Source organism: Cyrtonyx montezumae, unplaced genomic scaffold (assembly GCF_038088225.1).
Source record: "Cyrtonyx montezumae isolate F1298 unplaced genomic scaffold, pur_monq_1.0 scaffold_3, whole genome shotgun sequence".
NCBI lineage: Eukaryota > Metazoa > Chordata > Aves > Galliformes > Odontophoridae > Cyrtonyx > Cyrtonyx montezumae.
Window position 1 is genome coordinate 137,444,204 of NW_027072034.1, and position 18,717 is coordinate 137,462,920.

General features: G+C 39.5%; 1 protein-coding gene across 1 annotated transcript in view; it reads right to left on the reverse strand.

Moving 5' to 3' along the window:
* The window catches only part of LOC136051467 (ankyrin repeat domain-containing protein 26-like), a 39,881-nt gene that overhangs the window by 20,093 nt on the left and 1,071 nt on the right, over positions 1-18,717 (reverse strand). Inside the window, 19 exon segments of the mRNA XM_065740907.1 lie at positions 608-648; positions 1,395-1,497; positions 2,247-2,308; positions 4,108-4,152; positions 4,238-4,304; positions 4,402-4,430; positions 5,837-5,939; positions 6,679-6,749; positions 8,011-8,134; positions 8,650-8,798; positions 9,152-9,212; positions 10,444-10,516; positions 10,597-10,630; positions 12,939-12,998; positions 15,681-15,817; positions 16,574-16,711; positions 17,128-17,234; positions 17,350-17,523; positions 17,764-17,878. Of these exon segments, the coding sequence (XP_065596979.1) occupies positions 608-648; positions 1,395-1,497; positions 2,247-2,308; positions 4,108-4,152; positions 4,238-4,304; positions 4,402-4,430; positions 5,837-5,939; positions 6,679-6,749; positions 8,011-8,134; positions 8,650-8,798; positions 9,152-9,212; positions 10,444-10,516; positions 10,597-10,630; positions 12,939-12,998; positions 15,681-15,817; positions 16,574-16,711; positions 17,128-17,234; positions 17,350-17,523; positions 17,764-17,878 (1,693 nt within the window).

An 18,717-nucleotide genomic window follows, 5' to 3' on the forward strand; every position in this document is an offset into this window, starting at 1 on the left:
CTGTCCCTTGAGGTATTACAGAAGACTCTAGACACTCACTGGAGATCCCTACCCAGTCCTGTCCTGTATGCCCAATACAAATGGAATGCCTGCTTTATATTCCTCCATAATGGCCTCCAAAAATTATTTTCAAACACTTTTTAACTTGATCACACAAGGCTACCTTTTGCAGAAGCAGAGAAAGCATTGACAGATCATCATATTTCAGGTTTTTGCTTGATCTTTCTCTTACAAAGAGGAAAATTTGGCATATTTTATCAAAGAAACAATCAGACAATAGAAAAATCTTGCTCCCAATTGAATACATATTTTGGATAGGAAAAAAAAATCACAACTGCACTGTTCCTCAGCACTGCACACAAAGAAAAACACTGCAGTGTTTAAGCAAACCAGCTGGAAACATATCAGGACAATGTCAAGTATCCATCGCAGCAGCAAGCGTTTTACACAACTGTAAGAAGATAGTATCTAACTTCAGATGATAAAAACCTCACTTACAAGACTCTCTTTTCAGAACTATTTACTGAGAGGTAAGCTTTCTTTTACCTAAATGCATAACACAGTTCACTAATTCAGACTGTAACTTATAATATCTGTTTTCACATACCTGCTCCCCACAGCTTTCAATGGCATCCTTGACAATCTCTTCTTCAGATGATGATGGCGCATGAAAGACAGAATCGGAGCACATTTTTGTAATGAACATGACTTATTACAACTTATACCCAGAGAACACCCTGAATCAACATATTGGTGAGAAAATAACACAAAGAGTCCTCTCAAACGTTTGATTTGAAGATCATATTATTATAATGCAGTTTTAAGATGCATCTGTGTGAACCACTTTCTCTCAGGGCACTTTCCTTTTTTTCATACTTATGGGAAATTTGATGAAAAACAGTACAAACGGTCACAAATGGACCTTTAAAAAACACAAATGGCCTATGTTTATGTAGAACTAAAATTATATATAATGACATACTGTGTGCCATACAGAAACTGACTAGATTCCTCTGGTTATTTACATTGCTCCATGTTTTGTGCCAAGAAGGGCACAAATAACTAAAAGGGGAGAGGTTTAAAAATAAAAGAGCCTTCCTCCATGAGAGGAAGGCTTCAGAAGAACATATGTAAAACATTTTTAAAACAACTGCCAAAGAGGTAGAGAAAAGCCAAGTAAATAATCACCCTTGCTAAGTGCAGTTGTAGCACTTACAACACACGCAAGAACTTCCAGGCCAGCAAGAGCAGTGTTAACTGGTGTTAATTAACAAGGGCCCAGCATTTCTTCACTGCTAAAGCACACACCCAGAACACAACAGGGCTCCTATGGAAAACACTAGAAAAAGTTCACTTGTCTATAAACAGCCAAATCCAGTCTATGAGAAAGTTACCATTGTTGTGCTCCCCTGAATTATTCAGCAAGCACGCTCCATGTTCATCTGCAGCTGGGAGCAACACACCAGGTGATACTTTTCTCAGGCTTTCGGAATCCGACTGTACAATGTAAAACACATGCATGAGAATTGGTACAAACTTGTTTTTTCTGTAATGTAATTTAATCTTCAATCTTTAATTTAATCTTTGTATCAAAGGTTTTTGTATCTCTAATAAAAGGGGAAAAAAAATATCCTCACGTCCCATCTGAACTACTCTGTCACGTTGACAGAACATACAACCAAGACGAGGGCTAGCTACAGACCCTGCTCACTTTTGTCTTGTTACTTATCTCAGACAGAACGGATAAAAACAGCCAACACACTCGGTATTTGTCGAACACTTTTGAAAAATGGATTAAGTGTATCTACAAAAGATAGAAGTTCTATACAGAAAAATCTAAATGTCTATGCTGCTCACTCGGGAGACAACCATTTAATTCCAACTGCATCGGCAGAATAGAGCTGGACAGTGAGAAAAACAATCCTCACACAAGCTCCCCTGAGCAGCTAACAAGTTTTTATGTGCAGTAAACCATGCTGTATCAACATCATGCTAGAAAACCAACTCCAAAGCCAGTAGCTAGGAGGCCCACGTAAGCAGTTTGACCTAACTTTGTCCCACCACTAACTGAACACACAATCTACCGTGTAAGAACTTCAAAGACCCCCAGTTACAGACATAGAGCAGCAGCAACACGAGGTAAACAAGCCTCATCAGGGGCAGGGCTCAATTCAAAGGGAAGCTCTCAAGTAGCTCTCATCTGACTCTCCCCTACACTGGGGAGATACACATTTCACAAGAAGTACCTCAGAATCCCAGGGAGACTCAGACTCTTGCTCTTTTTCTGCTCCTACTGCTGGCAGGGCACCTACAAAGGATGGACAAAGAGAGACATTGAGAATTCACTGCACCCCACTTTTATCACCCATCAGTCAAACCCAGGATCTGAAAGAAGAGTAACGGTTCTACAGCAGAGGACATACCAACCAAGAAATGAGTTATATTCATGGGTATCTTCACACGCAGTCACATCACAGTGTTCCTCTACTCCTCTTATCTCTTTTCCAACAAAAGATGCCTGAGGATGACAGCTGATATGGCCATATTCCTCACATTTGGATAACGTTCAGGAAAACACTCCAGCATGCCGCAGTCTCAGCATACACAGAGCTCGAGTCATCTTCCCTCTAGCCTACCTCCAGCATTTGGCATCTATGATCACTTTTGGCATTTATGATCACAAGGGAGGTGATTGTCCCCCTCCTCCTACTGTACTCTACTTAAACCCTAACAGAAGTACTGAGTTCAGCTCTGGGCCTCGCAGCACAAAAACCTGTTAGAGTAGTTCCAGACGTGGGACACAGAAATGATTAGAGGACCGGAACACTTTTCCTATGAAGAAAAGCTGACAGAATTGGAGAACATAATACTTAATGTGGGCTTATAATGAAGATGAAGTGAGACTTCTTACTATGGCCTATAGTGATAGAGCCAAGGATAACAGTTTGAAACTAAAAGACAGTTTAGATAAGATACGAGGAATACATTCTTCATAAGGGTGGTGAGGCACCAGAACAGGTTACCCACAACAGGGAAGTTAGAACTAGGTGATCTTTATAGGCCCTTTCCAGTCCGATTCCCTAATTCTATGATTCTAACAACCCTTTATGCATCTTACAGAAACACTATCACTGCAAAAGAGAATCTCTTTTTCTTTGTGCAATGCAAATACACACACACACACACACACTTTTTTCTGGAGGGAAGTTTAAAATCTTTGCTGACAAAAGAAACAGTACCTTTTTACCTGAGACAAGGATGCCAAACAGCTCGGAACCATTTGCATTCCATACTTAGAAGCAGCAATAGTTTTCTGAACTCTTTCTAATCATCTATTTCATATGCTTGCTTATATCAGTTTTCACCTGATCAGTATTTTCAGGGGCTGACTGTAGAAACTTTAAGACCTAAATAGGATCTTCTAATCTCACTAACAAATACTTAAATTCATGCACATCAGAATAAGGAAACCACCCACTGAGGTTTAATCCTCCCTCCCATATATACAGCATGATCTATCTGCTTCACTTCTATCCTCATTTCCCAACCAATTCCTGTCAACATGCTTTCACTCACTTCCTCCCAGTTAAACTCTCTGTTCCACTTCCTTCTCCTAGCTCTAAACTTAGTGGTCAGTTTCAGCAAAACATGAGAGGAAGGCTTCAGAAGAACATATGTAAAACATTTTTTAAAACAACTGCCAAAGAGGTAGAGAAAAGCCAGGTAAATAATCACCCTTCCTAAGTGCAGCTGTAGCTCCTGACAGCTTAGCTGGCAGATCCCTACCCTGGAATCACACATAGGACACACTCCCTATTACTCCTCTGGGGACTAGCATGTTTGAAAATGGGTAGGAAAGTAAATCTGAGGACGGCTTGACAAGGGGTGATGACAGCAGGTATGCCAGAGGAAGCTTGTACTGAAGAAGGTTTTTTACAAGCATTGAATGGTGGACTAGAGGATAAAAAGCACACAGAGAGAGGCATATTTCATTAAATCTTCAGCTGAAATAACAACTTGCTAGCAAACATTAATTTAATGGTAAGAATTTACAAGTACTATGTGTCTGCCCACAAAGAACACGACAGAAAAAACGGTTACAAATACCTTCAATGTCGTCTACATCTTCTAAAATTAATTCCTCCAGTAGATCTGCAAAACAAGTAAGTCAAATGCTTAAATATGCTTATCCAGAAAGATTCCAAAGCTCAACTCCAAATATCAAAGTTGCCATTACCTGATTTGCGCCTCTCTTTTTTTGAAGATGCTTCATTCATCTCTAAAACTGCTGCGGAAGCCTTCAACTATGAAAGACAATTCAGTGAACAAAAAAACCCAATTCAAAGTAACAACAGATTCTTTAACGGGCATAACAAGTAGTCTGAAATGAAAATCATTTACCTGCAAATTACTGTGTTTCTCTGAAAAGCCTGGAGGAGAAAAATGAAAGCGTTGTTTTATTTAATTGAAGACATCTTTCACTCTGTACAGTAGGTTCTGTAATTGTTGGTTGCAAGCATCACTTCATCAAAAGTGCAATAACTAGTATTCAATTATCTTATCACCTAGTAATATACAAGAAGTGCAGAGTAATTCCCATCATGTACCTTATGTATACAAAAATTAAATCACAGAATGAGAACAACTCACATGAAGCATTCAGTCATGCCTTTCTAACAGAACAAGATAAAAATATTTTCTTCTTTTTGGAAGCTGAATTCTGCTTTCTAAAAGGATTAATTAGAGCAGACAGCTTTGGCTTTTTAATGAACAATCATAAAAGAGTCCAGCAGCACTACGACTGTTTCTAGACCAGTGCTTTATATTGAGAATGCATTCTCATTAACAGCTCAGGGAGAGCAAGGGTATAGACACAGAAATCTCACACACACGTCACTCAGTGAGGTAAAACCAAGCTGGTTCCAAACAGATCACTGCTTTAGCTTCCATGAAACAAATGTTATTTGGTTGTAACGCACAACAATGTGCATTACTCCAAATATTTTTCAAGTTTTCTGTCCAATTTTATTTCTGAATTCACACAATATACTGGCCAAGTATTTTGTGAATCCTCTGCTGCATTCATCTTAGAGCTTATAAGTCCTCTCATGAAACAAGTAAGAATGGTTCCAAAGAATAATTTTCACATTAAAAAAAAATCCCAATAAAAAACCATCAAGATTTGATTTTAGTACACTTGGTGGACCAGTAACACAGATGTACCATAGAAAGATCACCATAATCACCTCTTCCCCTTTCCATACTGATTTCGAACTTAACTTAGCTGAATCGTATGAAGCAGACTTTCAAGACAATTGAAAAGCTGATTTAGAGCTCCCAGAACCTTCCAAAGATCTGGTTCCAGCCTACTACGCTAAAATTGGATTAGCCTTTTCAGTTATGTCGTTGTACCCATATTATAAGCTGGACTGCCAAATCATTTTTAAAAAGAGACAAGTTTTATTCCGATAACAAAACTTTCCTGCTCTCTCATGCTCAATCAGGATGGTCATAAGGTAAATGCCACAAGCTGCAGGCAGAAACCCTCAGCAACAAAACCTGAATTTATCCGCAAGTTTAACTCAACCAGACACCACTCTTACCACGTTGAGCAGCAAATTAAAGCAAAAAAAAATACATACATGTCCAAACTCACACAACACACGCAAGAACTTCCAGACCAGCAAGAGCAGTGTTAACTGGTGTTAATTAACAAGAGCCCAGCATTTCTTCACTGCTAAAGCACACACCCAGAACACAACAGGGCTCCTATGGAAAACACCAGAAAAAGTTCACTTGTCTATAAACAGCCAAATCCAATCTATGAGAAAGTTACCATTGTTGTGCTCCCCTGAATTATTCAGCAAGCACGCTCCATGTTCATCTGCAGCTGGGAGCAACACACCAGGTGATACTTTTCTCAGGCTTTCGGAATCCAACTGTACAATGTAAAACACATGCATGAGAATTGGTACAAACTTGTTTTTTCTGTAATGTAATTTAATCTTCAATCTTTAATTTAACCTTTGTATCAAAGGTTTTTGTATCTCTAATAAAAGGGGAAAAAAATATCCTCACGTCCCATCTGAACTACTCTGTCACGTTGACAGAACATACAACCAAGACGAGGGCTAGCTACAGACCCTGCTCACTTTTGTCTTGTTACTTATCTCAGACAGAACGGATAAAAACAGCCAACACACTCGGTATTTGTCGAACACTTTTGAAAAATGGATTAAGTGTATCTACAAAAGATAGAAGTTCTATACAGAAAAATCTAAATGTCTATGCTGCTCACTCGGGAGACAACCATTTAACTCCAACTGCATCGACAGAATAGAGCTGGACAGTGAGAAAAACAATCCTCACACAAGCTCCCCTGAGCAGCTAACAAGTTTTTATGTGCAGTAAACCATGCTGTATCAACATCATGCTAGAAAACCAACTCCAAAGCCAGTAGCTAGGAGGCCCACGTAAGCAGTTTGACCTAACTTTGTCCCACCACTAACTGAACACACAATCTACCGTGTAAGAACTTCAAAGACCCCCAGTTACAGACATAGAGCAGCAGCAACACGAGGTAAACAAGCCTCATCAGGGGCAGGGCTCAATTCAAAGGGAAGCTCTCAAGTAGCTCTCATCTGACTCTCCCCTACACTGGGGAGATACACATTTCACAGGAAGTACCTCAGAATCCCAGGGAGACTCAGACTCTTGCTCTTTTTCTGCTCCTACTGCTGGCAGGGCACCTACAAAGGATGGACAAAGAGAGACATTGAGAGTTCACTGCACCCCACTTTTATCACCCATCAGTCAAACCCAGGATCTGAAAGAAGAGTAACGGTTCTACAGCAGAGGACAAACCAACCAAGAAATGAGTTATATTCATGGGTATCTTCACACCCAGTCACATCACAGTGTTCCTCTACTCCTCTTATCTCTTTTACAACAAAAGATGCCTGAGGATAACAGCTGATATGGCCATATTCCACACATTTGGATAACGTTCAGGAAAACACTCCAGCATGCTGCAGTCTCAGCATACACAGAGCTCGAGTCATCTTCCCTCTAGTCTACCTCCAGCATTTGGCATCTATGATCACTTCCCGTTGTACCGGACATACCATACAAGCACGATGCAAAAAACTGTCACACTAAGAGGAAGCTGCCACCACACACAGCTCCTTGTTAAATGCTATCAAGCAAGTCCTCCCCTGACTAAGATTCCAAGCAGGTAGATACTTAAGGAGTGCCATTTAAAAATGGAGTAGGAGCTCACCGTTCCAGTACTTAGCCCACACAACTGCAAGCATTTTTCAGTTTAGCAATTACCAGTCTAGTCTCTTCTCTGCCAGCAGAGCATAATGTTGAGTGTCACTACCAAACTCCTGGCCAGAACAGACCACCTTCATTTCTCTGTTTTAAGCTACATCTTTATGTTAAATAAACTCAGGATTCATTCACACAGAAATGCATGGAACACTTGCAGGAAAGAGGCAGAGAGTAGTGATGGTCTCCACTCTGGGAAACTATAATTGTTAATTCCAGCCCGGGTGCTGACTACTTATCATTTGCCAAATGCTTGCTTAGGGGAAAATGCGCAAAGACAGAAGAGCACGTACCTCGAGTGCTTCTGCCAGACCCTCTGTGCAGCATCTGACCAATAGATAGCTACACATGCTCTGAAAACATACACTGCCGCCGCAAGCTCTGCTCTGGAGATAGACTATGGAAACGGTATCTTTCCCTGCTCTGAGACCCTGAGGGGAGTACCAAAGTACCCATACTCTCAGCTGCTCAAGCACACAGAGGAGTAGCACTGGAGGGACCTTCTACATCTTAAAACTGAACAAGATGAAGCACCTCTTCAAATCACCTCTACCCCTGCTGGCTAGGGTTCACTGGTAACAGCAGCATTTATCATCTTTGAGGATAATGACCATTTTAATTCCTTAATGGAGCAACTATACTTATAGAGGAATAATCGGGATCAGTATTTAATTAACTCACTTCTCACATGAGCAGCATCTTGGACTTGACGGGTATTACTACAAACAGAGTTTTCCACACCCATAAGAACTGCAGTAAGCAGCTCTTCACCAGTGTCTTCCTTCTCCTGTTTTGACTTTTCTTCCTGAAAGAGATTGACCAAAACAGTTGGAAAGGACAGAAACAAATATGTTCTTCACCATTCATCAACAACTTGGAAAACACTTTTCATGAGTAAGACTAAAATGAAGCAAAGCTCAACTAAGTTTCTAAAGGCCTTCAATTACATTAATCTGTATGATTAAACAGCAATGCCTCATGCTGTAAACTTCATCCCTGGTTAGGCAAAGCCCTGAAGCACTTCCTTGTGGCAGCCTAATTCCAGCTTCACTTATATTACTCAGGACCACAGTTTCCAGAAAAAATGAACTTCTCCATCTTTGTCCTTGTAATCACATATTAAAAATATTGAAAATGATGTCTGATACTATTCTTATGTATAAGAAATGTCTTTGGCTATGAGTAAGATATTTTTAGTATCAAAATAGGATGACTGAAGTATGCATACATGGCAAAGTATTAACAGGAACACTGTCTACTGTTGCTTATCTGTATTGCCCTTAATAAACCCTTGCACTTGAATCATCACAGTACGCTTACTTTTGTGCTCGAGGTAAATGCTGCCCTTGGATTTTCTTCACATCTATTAAGGCACAAGTTTTCACTTCCTTGTTTCAGCGCTTCATGGAATTTATTATCTACTTGTTTACACTGCTCTTCTTCAGCATCTTCATCATCCATGACAGGGAAAAGGAGTATGAATCAAATGAGTTATACAAATAGCAACAGGCATTTTACCCATTTAAAACACAGGAGAGGACTCCTCTGGGACAGTATGGACAAGAAGCCAGGTAAGGGCAGGGTGGGGGAAATACTTATCACAGACAAAATTTTAGGAGGGGACTCAGTATCTTCATTTTCATTATCTGACTTATTTTACCCTGAAATGACTATTTGTTCTGTTCTCATAATACTACCTTCTTCATTTACTATAGCCAAGTGGAAAAAAAAACCAACAAAAAACAACCACACAAAATGAAATTACTTAGCAAGCTTTCATTTGTATGTCATTGTATCATGAAGTCTTTTCCAAATAACTTACTGCTATTCCGGAACTTTTGGGAAACATTCATTAACACTGCCAAGTTTGGCTTCTGTGGCTTCTGCAAATGAAAATACATTTTAAAATAATTATTTGATCTATTTTTATTAGCTTGTTTGTTTTTAAACAAATCTTTTACCTACATCAAATCTCGAAAAGTAAATAAAAGGCTGACTCCTTTTGAAAGTACTTATATGCTTTCTAGATCCTTCAATTTTAATTACACAAACATTCTTCATGTATACAAGTCAATGACTATTGTACTTCAAAACGATCTTTAGGTGCATAACAATCCCAAGAAAAATGTTTTTTTTTTTTTTTTTTTTACACATAAGTAAAATACATCTACACTTGGGATTGCAGTCTGGTTGCTTACTTGTATGTGAACACAACTCACGTAACTTAAGTGTTTCTTAAGCTTGAAGCATAAATAGGTTAAATATAACTCCACTCAGTGACAGATCTGCAAATTTCAAAACAACGCTTGAAATATGCATCACTTCAATTTAAATCAACGTAAGCAAATGGAATGATGTTTAAAGTACACATGCTTCCATCTCCAGCATTGCAGAGTGTGTTGAACTACCAAATCCTAATCACTGTGGAATCCCAGTGCAACTGACTACATACTCCAGACATCACTGAAAAAAACGTCAATCCTTAAGAACATTAATAAGAACAGTAGGAGTGAGCAGATGTAGCTTATAAAAAGAGTAAAATCAAAGTATTCAAAACCAAAGAAAATAATGCAGCGTGAGATTATGTACAAGCACGGAATGTCATCCCACAGAGAAAGGAAAAAAGAAAAAAATCCTTATTTGAGCAGCTCAAGCATTAAGCACTCAAGGAACCTAGTGAGAAAGAAAAGAGAACCAGGTGATGAACAGTTTGACTAGATTTTGATAAATAAATATTCTTTTTGATTATCAGTTAGCATTCTACCATGTAAACTAGGGGAAACCATAGCAAAGTTTGAAAGAGAACAAAATAGGTTATTAACTTACCAACCCCTAAAGTCTGCAAATCTGACTCAATGAACATCTACAAAAATCTGTTTTTTTTATCTTGGTATCTACTGCGTTTTTGCCCCAGACCATAAATCTACTGCATGTTCTGCCAAAGGTACATCTCTTTTTGGAAAAACACAGAGCTGAAAAAAGGTTGACAGACCAGAGACTCCTTTTAAGGAGAAAAAATTGAATTGTCTGGAAAAGCAGTTTACTGCAATCTAATAGAGAATTGCCTTGAAATAACTTAATTGACATAGCCATTTTCCTACAAAGGCACTGTACCTTGGGGGTAAAATCCAGTTCTTCTTCGTCAGAAGTATGCCAACTGTCACTATCATCCTCTTTTTCAGAACTTCTTAGAAAACAAAGCAAAATAAATACTGGTTCTCTCAAATCATTTCTCAAGTAAGTGTTTGGTATTTTTAGAAGACTCACCTTATTGAACCTCCTTCGGAAATGTCATCTATTGCTGTTCAAATATAAATGGAAAAGTAGAAATTAGATTTTGCATAGTAAAAATTAATCAGTACCAACACTGAACATGGAAAAACGGTTCATAATAGTATGGAAGCTGGAGTGGCCAATTCAATAAAAACACCACGAAGGAAAGCATCTACAAAACAGTGCTTTTTCAAACTATAATGTAAAAATAAAATGATAAAAACAGATAAAAAATGAGAGATATTTGCATTTTATTTGCTGCTCTTCCAAGCTATGGATTATTCTGAAAAACGTAAAGAAAATCAAAAAGCATACTTGAGAGCTAAAGGCTGTCCTTAGATAGAAGAATCACCAGCAGTTCTCCACAGTGAATCATCGAAGGATATACAAGAGACAAAAGGAGCATTACCCGGGCATGCTATACTACACTGCAAGTTTTCATCAGTCCAGTGGAGGTAGTAATTCACACCTAAGATCATACGGTAAGTCGCGTCAGAAGGGATCTCCAGAAGTCTATCAGCCAACTACTTAGAGCCAGCTCAGCTTTCAGGTCAGGAAAAGTTGGTTAGGGCTTTATTCAGTGTAGTCTTGAGCACCTCCAAGAAGAGAAACGGTCCAACCTCTCTCTTTTGCCATCCTTATCATGGCAACACTTTTCATTTCCAGTTAGAAACTTTCTTGCTTCCATTTCCACGTGGCTCTTGCACTTCCACCTCCTGCCAGGTATCACAGGGAAGCACCTGGCTGTGTCTTTTGATCCGCATTAGAAGCCACTGTTAGGACCTTTCAAAGCTCCCTCTTCTTCAGGCTGAGTAAGCCCATTTTCTCAGCCCCCTCTCACGGGGCAAATACTCCTTCACAAAAATGATGGCTCCCTAGACAATTAGCTCACTGCTGAACCATCAACCTCTCTTGTAGCAGGAACTCAGAACTACAACCAAGGATCAAGGCACAGTCTAGTGAGTGCCAAATAGGGGCAGACAATCACGTTTCTCGTCTCCTGGCTTTCCTGCTCTTAAAACAGCCCAGGCTGCAGCTCTTAGCTGCCACAGCACCCTGCTGGCTCATGCTCAGCTCGCCCTCTGCCAGGTCTCTGTCCTTTCTGCCACCCTGTCACACAGTCCCACCATGTTTTGTAGGAAGGGATTGTAGGAAGGCCAAAGTCCCTCTGCATGCCAGCTCTGTGCTGAAGCATATCCAACGATCTCCCTAATGTCAGATCATTTGCAAACTTTATGAAAGTGCCTTTAAGTAGATATATCCTTCGGGTCATTGATGTACTGATGAAAACTGCACGGTAGGAAAACAACTTTTGTCCTCTTAACAACCAAGACAAAATAGAAGGACTTTGATTCCCAGCAAACAAGGAAAAGCAAACGTATCTGACCTCCACATAGAAGTCAGCATTCCCAAAGTTCTTGAACTAATTGTTAACGATCGTTAACAAAATGAAGGGCAAATGAGAGTACAAATTCTGTATTTCCTAAACACAGAGATTAGCTGAGAATATTCCCTGATCTGAACACAGCTTTCTGAAGATGCAATACAGTATACACATTCAGTGAAATCTCATGTAGAGAGATTCACCAAGAGGCTGAAACTTCCAATGTTAATGTTCTAACGTTAAATGGGTTAAATGCGTACAGTCTGATTTTTGATGTTTTCCTCTACAGACAAACACAGAACATTCTTAAACGCTAACAGAATACTGCAGTACATATAACTAACTAACTCAGTACTAAGACTCTATCTGCTAACTTTACACACACAACAGAAAATTGCTGCTGTGTAGAACAGTTAAACACCGGACAGGTGACTTCAGTTACAACTTCATTAAGTATCGCTAGAATTAATCAAAACAGCTCATTAACTTATCTGAACTTTTGCTTTCAACATATAATACATAGAACCAATGATCAAAACCAGGTCGCACTATCCTTTTCAAGGCAGGACAAGAATTTCACGAGATAGCTTTCAGCTAGACCAAAGTCACAGCCATGATGCATTGACACAGAAATGAGATCTAGTCCCTAGGGATTGCCTGTTTCCACTTTATTTGAATCCCCTCCCCATTTCTGAGCAACAGAAGAACAGACTACCAAGCAAACAAACATACAACCCAAAAAACAAAACGCTATCACAAGCGACAAAAGCAAACGCTGAATTCAGTAATAATGAACTCATGCAAAACATGCAAACAAATAAATCTGCCCCAAATTCACTCTAACTTATAGATCTTAAACCACCAAGATATGGATCTGCAAGATAATAAACCTATGATGTGTTTGTGCATCACAAGACATGTTTCATATTTAAAATACTGCTGTGCATAATACCTTTCCTTGATTCTCCTTTTCTTGATGTCTGCTTAGGAGATGGTTGCATTCCTATATCCACTAAGGGAAAGGCATGGAAAGCACAGACGAAACAATGACATCAGAATAAATTTAAAATCTTAGAAGACTGGAAAACACAAAAAGCACACAGACAAAGCTACAGCACTGGGAGAAAGCACTGTGACTATGATGTGCATTTGTGTGCATATATACATCCGTGTTTCAAAAGAGAAGTAATGGAACCGTATCCCTTCATCAAATTCTTTCACAACAAAGCTGTCACTTTTCTCTGGAGCAGAAGGTCGTCCTGTTTATATTGATTTTATCACAATACATGCAATAATGTGGAAAAACAGCTATTATCAGAAACATACATTTATGAAACAGATAAAAAGGATCACAGAATGGGCTTGGGTTGAAAAGATCTCAAGATGGTTTCTCATCCTTTCTGTTTTCCTCTGTTTCCTCAACGGGGGAATATAGGAAAAGTTTTATCTGACCTCAGGAGATATAAATCACACAGGAGTGCTGATGTACTTTTCTAAGAGCTTTACAATGCCGAGACTAATTCTCTAACAACTTGGGGAAACAGTGAAGGAACGGCACACTAGTACGTGCTACAGTGGCTAAAAACAGTCACTGAAGACATAACTCAAAATAAGAACTGCACCATTATTATTTTTCTTAAAAATAAACTCCTACTTAAAATCCAAGAGGTCAGTCATTCAATACGTTAGTTCTGGAAATCAATTTGCCTGTGATTAATAAAAAGGTTCATGTTCTGATATTCAAATAATCATGAGCAAACTTCTTAAAGATGCTGACCTGTTCAAAATTCTTCACAGTCTTCTAACAAGAAAGTACAAATGTAGCAGAAAGAATAAGGTCAATGTTTTAAATGGCAGAAAAATAACAGAGAAAAGCAAAAGAAAAGAAAATAATTCCAAAGTGGGCATTTCTCTGGTCTCTGCCTTGGAATCCCAGCTTCTCCTCTAAGGAACACTTTTAGGACTGTTACTGTGGCATATTAAAAGGAATCGCATGATGCAAAGTGTGGATGCAAGCCAGAGACTGCAAAATTAATTCCAATATTGTTCCTACTATGCTACTGAAGTTTCCCTCTGTGCCCTCCAGTTCACCTGCTGGGTCACCTCTAAGAGTCTGTTGGAAAAGACTGTTAAGATTTAAACTGAGTTCCAACCCCCCTGCTTTAGGCACAGGCACCTCCCTCTAGACCAGGCTGCTCCATCCAGCCTGGCCTTGAATGCCTCTGGGGCATTCAAGGTTCAAGGCATCCACAGCCTCACTGGGCAACCTGGACCAGCGTCTCACCACCCTCACAGTAAACAATTCCATCCTAATATTTAGTCTACCTTCTTCTCAGAATAAGAATCCTTCATATTGTAAAGTGATCCAGGCCTGTCAGCCCTTACTGTGGAGAAAAAGAGAAACTATCTACATGCACAGAAGGTAGCAACTGAGTGGGTTTGGGGTGAAAACAGGATTCTGATGATTAAACCAACTGTATCAAGCCCCACCGAAAAGCGAGCAAACAAATCTGCAAAACCAACCTACGAGAAACTTTTCCAACCAATGTCGATTTCAAAGCAACTGCTCCTAAGTCAAAGACAACATCACTTGGGTCTAAAATCTATTATATCTGTGAAGAGTCTGGGAAGAAAAAATATGCCGTGTATTCTTTGTTTATACTTCCCAACGCCTTACAATAATAATAATAAATGATGAGCAAGTGTAATAGATAATGAATTGTGTTTGACATAATTCTGACACAAAACCCTTAAAAATAAGGAATAAATAAAATCTCCTATGTTAGGGGGGCCTGAAATGTAAATGGCAAGGTAAACATTGGTGGTTTTCTAAGATTCCTTTGGGGCAATATGAGCATATAAACGCTGCCTGGATTTTAAAGGAGTTCCCTTCCTTTAATTACAAAGCAACGAGGCAAGGCTATAGTTTTTCTGGATCACAAAGTCCTGTGGACTTCCTTAAATAAAACCGATTGGAGCTGAAGAAAAGCATCACTTTTATCATAAACCAAACCATGTCCAAAAAGATGCAGTATACACAAACACTGTACCATTGTTGCTGATGAAGTTACCTGTCCAAGACAATTTTTGTTAATATCTCCACAGCACAAAAACAACTGCAATTGAAGGTGAGAAGTTATGTGACTTTCTACAAGGAGCTTAGTATGGGTGAAACTATCACAATTAAAACAAAGTGACAGAAATCCTGTGGAACTCAACAAAACATGCATCTTCTTGCAAGTCATCTGCTGCTTCACTGCTACAAAAGATAAAACAATTCAGGACAAAACTACAGCTGTTGCAATCTGTGAGCAAGGATCTGAAAGAGCATCTCTAAGTAAAACTGCACACCTGAATAAACAAGGTCACTCTAACCTAGTTTGTTCCCCGTCTTCCCTTCTCCTCCTTGCCAAAAGGAAAACTCAAATAAAGGAGCAACTTGATGGGTGCTGAAGGTGACAACTGTATGAGTGGATAGATGTAATGAACACAAATCACAACTGTCCTCACAATCTGTTGAGATGCATTTCAAAGTAGCCGCAAGCAAGCACATTCATAAAACTTCTTGCAACAGTCGAACTGATGCTTCCACCAAAATCAATACTAAGCGCAGTAAACTAAAAAGATACAAACCAACCTAAGGAAGAAACCATCATGATTTTCTCATTAGCTCTACCACAGTTAAAAATCCTACCTCGGTCCATAGCAGGTGCACCCAAGGTAAAGCCAGTAGCACTAGACTTGTCAGGAGTCATAGGTACTGCGATGTCTTGGCTATCACGTGCAGAAGCTTCCCCTGTGTTCTCCCCATCTGCCAGTTGTTTACTAAGACTATAGAAAGAGAGGAAATGCATTTGAGAAAAATAATCCCATACCTGCACACAACACTTAATGGAATAGTAAGAGCCTCCTACTATCCACTCTAGACACATCCATAGCCAAAATGATTGATATATTCAGTCAGGGTAACACAGTCTACTTATTGCCTGACTGTAACATGCTAAAGTATTCCAGACATGACCATTCTATACATGCACACCCATATCTATGAAGTTATTTACTTCTGCTTGGCACATTTTTGCAGTCCAGTTTTTACAAATACAACCACACTCTTAGGAACGAATGCCATGGGTTAAACGCTCACGCATAAGAGTAAGTAAAACTGCTCAGTAATTTAACAAAAGAAATAACAGATAGATCTTTTCTGAAACAGAAGGTAGATGGTTACTGGGCAGGGGAAGTGGAGACAGTTATAGCAATGGTTCTGTTTGTAAACTCTTCTCAAAACATTTCAGTTTTTCAAGTTCCATCTCAATAACTGCGGGCTACAGACACTTTAATAAAGAGTGAATACTAGGCAGATATGAGCTTAGCAACAAACACATGAAATCTTCTAGAGAATTTTGAGCAGAAGCCCTCTTCAACTTTCAAATCAACACCAGACACATGAACAGTACATGTCAGAAGATGTCACTGAATACATCTTCAAGAGGGGTCTCAACACACAATTAAACCTTGGTCCTGTTATTACATAGGTCCAAATCCAACACCGATAACTGAAAACTTAGCAATAAATTTAAAGCTTACCTAGAATGTCCGTGAATAATAGCATAATCCTCAGCTGTCCATCCATTAGTGTCTTTATGGGAAAGATCAGCACCATAGCAAAGAAGAAGTTTTATCAACTTAAGCTCCCCACCAGCCGCAGCAGTCATAAGAGGGGTTCTGAAGCATCAAAAAGACAAAATATATAACTTTACTCAGACATTGTAATTATTTTAATCCCCATTTGCTCACCTTCAAAGAAAAATAAAATCACTTTATGAACAGAAGAGCTTCTACATTGACAACGCTTGAGTACAAGCTATGTGACAATCTGAAAAACCCTCTAGGGCATAAATGCAATGCTGCTGGCACGACAGCACTTTCCTGCCACAGTGGCTACTGCAACTTTTCTTGCAGTTCTCAATGCAGAAAACATGCAGTAATGCATGACACCAGCTTTCAGACCTGCTTTCACCAGTCACTCAGGGAACTTCTTCTCTGTGTGCCTTTCTGCTTCAACACTCAATCCCATACTTCTCATCAGTCCAACTTGAAGACAATTTAGGTGACCCACAGAGTTTAGATCACCTCCTCACCTTTCACCTTTATCTCGAGCGTGAACATCAGCTCCTTTTTTAAGGAGGAGCTCTACCATCTCTTCATGATGTTCAGAGACAGCGAGAATAAGGGGAGTACATCCCTCCTGAGAGGACAGAAATAACTCAAGTTAAAAATCAAAAGAAACAAACGAAGAAGCTTCAATAAAAATACTGATGCAACTTTTTGAAAGATCTTCCCTACCGAATCTCAAAATGTACCTTATTCTTAGCATCAATATGGGCACTGTGCTCAATTAACATCCTTGCTAGAGATGTGTTAGGAGCTACAGCAGCCATGTGAAGGGCAGTGTTGCCGCTAGCATCGGCCAGGTTTGGATCAGCACCGTGCTCCAGCAGGACTGTCGCACATTTTTCTTGCTGGCACTGTACTGCCTGGAAACAACACACAAAAAAAAAGGCAAAATTTCCAGCAGTCATATTTCACCGTGTCACGACTACTACAACTTCTCAATCCTGGAATATAAAATCATTTTCCAAGATGAGCTAGCCCACGCCAATTACAGCTTGCATGTTTCTAAACAGACTTACATAAAGAATCTGGTAAGACATCCATCTTTTAAGACACAATCAATAATTCCTACTTGCATACGGAGCATAACATGTTCTACCTACCTTCATCAGCGGTGATCTGTTATCTGTGTCAGGAAGATTGAGCTTACAGTTGTTTTCTACTAGAAACGTAACGACATCCACATGTCCATTTGCACAAGCAAGATGCAGTGCTGTCCTGAAAATTAAATGCGTAAATTGAAACTGGTAGCTAAATAAATCATTTCAGTCTGTGGTACACAAATAGGGCAAATTTAATTTCTCCATCCCAATCACCTCCCAAAATGTTAAACACAATAAAATTAAAAATCCCAAGCTCGTTCCATTACGAGTAACAGAAGTTGTACACCCAAAGCCTGAGGAGGGCTAGGAACAACCTTCCATAGCATCTGCTGAATGAGACAACATTTCCTCCACTGGAAAACTGAACTTTCACAAAGATTCCTGTGTCAAGGCACTGGCTGCTGCCTTTGACAGAAAGGTGCTTGTGGTACAGTAAGGGAGACTAAAGCTTGGGAATCTGAGAGCTGTGGTGGCATGTAAAATTCTAGGTTCTCCCAGGATCATTCACGCACAAGACTCATATAATAGATGCAGGAGATGGGTTTTATAGGAAAAATATTCATGCACTAGCTTGGTTATTACTGCAACCAGTTTAGTGCAAAAGTGTTCTACATCTGACAACGTCTGGCAGAGCAGATGGCAGAACACTGGTATCCTGACTAAAACAAATAATACCTGACCTTCCTGGTGCTTACAGCTATGATATAAATGGGATATCACAGAGGAAGTCCCCTTCTGAGAGGGAAAGCTGTGTTTCCAATACGCATGAGAAAATTAAACTTCTTTTCTTCAGGTTAAAGACAGAAAGAAAGGGGCTTTTTCAAACTGCTAAGGGTCTGACGACAACTACTCAGTGTGCTTGTATCCAAAGCTGCAGTCATCCGAACAGTACCTGCAGGAGTTTCACCGAATCACAGAACTGTAGGGGCTGGAAGAGACCTCTTTGAGTCCAAC